Raw genomic sequence first — 3230 nt, forward strand, 5'->3', positions numbered from 1 at the left:
AGTTAAGGATGCTTACTGTGTATACAAAAGAAGAACCTGTCTTTTGGTGTCCATGTACAAAAGCTAAACATACATGGTCACATATGGGCCAGTTCTCCCAGTTCTGTAAAGGCAGAGACGGCCTCCCATAAAGCTTGATTGCCATCTTCTTAGCTCCGGCTTTAGTGAGAGACTCCATATCAAAGTAATAAACCATAGAATGATAAAGCAAACTATCAGTGCCCCCTCCAGATTCCTCATGTGTGCACTGGCATATACCTGCATCCTCATATACCACATACATATACTGTACACACACACACCCATGCTCCTTCTTCATCATTTTGTCTTGGTCTTTGTAGCTTATGTACTGTCTCACTCTTTTACATGTATTTCATGTCAAGATATTAGATAATTTTTCTTGTACCATCTCTATTACTATTAATAGAGATTACTATGTAGAGCAGATGCTTAATTGATGTTCATATAAAACAAAGTACTAAAAAGATGAAAAGATTTTAATTACTACAAATCAATTTTACATACAGTTTGAGTAAACTTAATTCCAAATTTATTTCAATTAATACTATAAACAAAGGATAAAACATACAGCAAACTTTGAATTAACACTTTCATTTTATTACATATTTATGATGCCAGTTATATAAGAATCACTTTTTCAAAAGTACCCTACTTATGATTTAGTAAAAAGTAATTACTTATGCATTATTTATTTGATTAAAATTATCAAACTCATCTTAAACTTGATAAATAGATATAAACATACCAGGCAGAAATATTTAAAAGCATAGACTATGAGATGATTAACTTTGGTTAAAAACACTTAACTTTGGTTAAATATCATATGCAATATAACAAAGAATAAAATATCTGTAATTTACTCATTTATAGCAGCACAATAAGACACAAACGTTTCTACTAGCTTACAATGCATTCCACTACATAGAAGACTGACTACTCTTCAACAGAGTGTAAAACTCTTAAATGCAACTAGATAAAGGATATGCTGTGGGTTATGTACCCTAAATGAGGACTGTCAGTGACATTGCCAGGCACAACTGTAACTCTCCTTGCTGCTCTATTAGCCTCATCAGTCAGAGCCTCCTCATATAGACAAGGAAAGGAACTAGGGACACCACCATTGATCTTCGCTAAAACTTCTAGGACTTTCATCTTCGTGGTTTCAGCATGGGCTCTGGAACCCCACAGGAACACATATTTTGGAGGATCAATACCAGACACTCGGTGGTACTCCAGATAATTTTCCTTCACGAGATCTTTCGTGATAAACTCTCTAGGTTCCCCAAAGATTGGGTGATCCCTTCCAGGATATATCCCCACCACTTTCAGGAATTCCCAAATGTCATCCTCACTGGAAATGTTGCCATTCATGAAGATCACAACCAGGAGTGTTATCAGGAGCCCTGTCTTGGGTAACCCACTACTGCCCCTCAGATTTCCCTCAGTGGAGAGACCCAGCATGCCCACAAGCATATATGACTGAGAATTGGGATCAACTTTCTTCAACTCGAGGCCAAAGACAAGCTCCAGGTGCACAGAGATTCTTCTAATGATCTCAGGTAAGTATGCTTTATACTTCCTGTTAATCACCTTCGACAAATCTTCCTGTGTAAAGTGTTCTTTCACCTTAAACTTCTCCAGCATGAACGCCATCAATGCACCTGTCTTCCTGTTGAGAAGATTTCTGCGCACAGAAGGCGTGGTAGAGCCTATCATGAAGGTGCTTAAACGTCGCAGAGAGCTTATAACAGAAGCCTCAGCATTTATACCAGAAGTCTCACCACCTACGGCACCTGTTAAGAACACACTTAAGTCATCAGAAACAGAGGCTACATTTGTCTGAGTAGCCTGGTGAGTGCAGCTCTCGGGGGACCTGGGGGGATCCTCTTGACCAGTAGAAGATGTTGGTTCCTCCTCTGTAGTGAGATGAGCAACATCACTACTATGGCTCCTCTCCTGTACATTTTGACGTTTGGTGCGAGAGCGACCTTTACCCTTGTGGCTCCTAGGCATGATGACTTGGCTCAAGGGCAGCAGGACAAAGATGAAGGCAGGTGACCCAGCAAAGCAAAAATCTGGAGGGGCAAAATGACACCATGTAAGCACCATATTTTCACCATATCAGAGAGTGTGTTTCCTTTAACAAGGCCCCCACTCACTTTGCTCCTATTGTCCTGGGCAAAGTGTGTCCTGAGAAATCTGTGGAGATAATCAATTCTGGTTATCAGAATGGACTATAGCTAGGTTTTGGACATCTTGAGGTAAGAGTATGGACTGTGATTGATCCTTATTCCTTAAAGAGATTTTGGCACAGTTTGGATACCAACACATCCATCTGTTGTTCTGATAGTAACAGTGCAGTGTTTCCTAGAATCACACAGAATAAAATGAAAAGGCGCATAGTACCACCACCACTCATTCAGGAGCAACACAGATTACCAGTGCAGGCAAAGAAGGGTATATTTGAGGATCCTTGCTGTTACCAGGAGTGTAGGTTTCACAGTGATTAAAGTCCTCACTATGAGTCTTTTATCTGGAAATGGCAGGCTCTTCAGAACAAATATGTCACCTCCTTGTTTTCCCAATGGCAAATATCAGAAACAACAGTCTTTAGGCCTGCCTTAACACCCTTAGGCCACTGTAGCAGGGTGCAGTTCACCATGGCCACCCTGTCCAACCCAGCTTGAAATACCCCTTATAATTTTCATGACTTTATATTAATTAGGGTAGAGCATACCCTCTCTGAGCCCTCGTTTTCCAGGTAGGATTCCATTCCTCAGAAGAGCAAGGAAAATGAATTGCCTCTGGACCTAACTTCTTGCCATGTCTGGGGATTCTGGAGACCAGAGCATAGGTAGGGCATTTGTGGCCTCCTTTTCAGGTGGAAGGTGGGTTGTAGTTTGGAAGATTCACAGTGGATTTCATTTTGGTACTGTTTTAATTCTGATTATCCTTTAAGGCCTCTGAAAACACACTCGACAGAAGACCATATCGCTCAGACCAAGCAAGCAAGCCCTTTTGGCCTCAGGCTGGTGAAGCAGAAGTCAAAAGTCTCACACTTCCACCCGTTTCCCCACTACCGTGAATCTATCTGGTCTTCTGAGTAGAACCCCAGAGTTGAAAGTATGCCGACTTCCTCTCTCTTATTCAAGGGAAGAGGATTGCCAGACAACTCAAGAAAATTGTGTTTATTTTGCTTGGGACTGGTT

General features: G+C 41.0%; 1 protein-coding gene across 1 annotated transcript; it reads right to left on the bottom strand.

Annotated features, from left to right (window-relative positions):
- Positions 1-990: 990 nt before the first annotated feature.
- Positions 991-2130, bottom strand: LOC117694945 (melanoma-associated antigen B4-like). The gene has a single exon (XM_034485929.1). The coding sequence runs from the start codon at positions 2128-2130 to the stop codon at positions 991-993; it is 1140 nt and encodes a 379-aa protein (XP_034341820.1).
- Between the last annotated feature and the right edge of the window lie 1100 nt (positions 2131-3230).

Source organism: Arvicanthis niloticus, chromosome X (genome assembly GCF_011762505.2).
Source record: "Arvicanthis niloticus isolate mArvNil1 chromosome X, mArvNil1.pat.X, whole genome shotgun sequence".
NCBI classification, from domain to species: Eukaryota; Metazoa; Chordata; class Mammalia; order Rodentia; family Muridae; genus Arvicanthis; species Arvicanthis niloticus.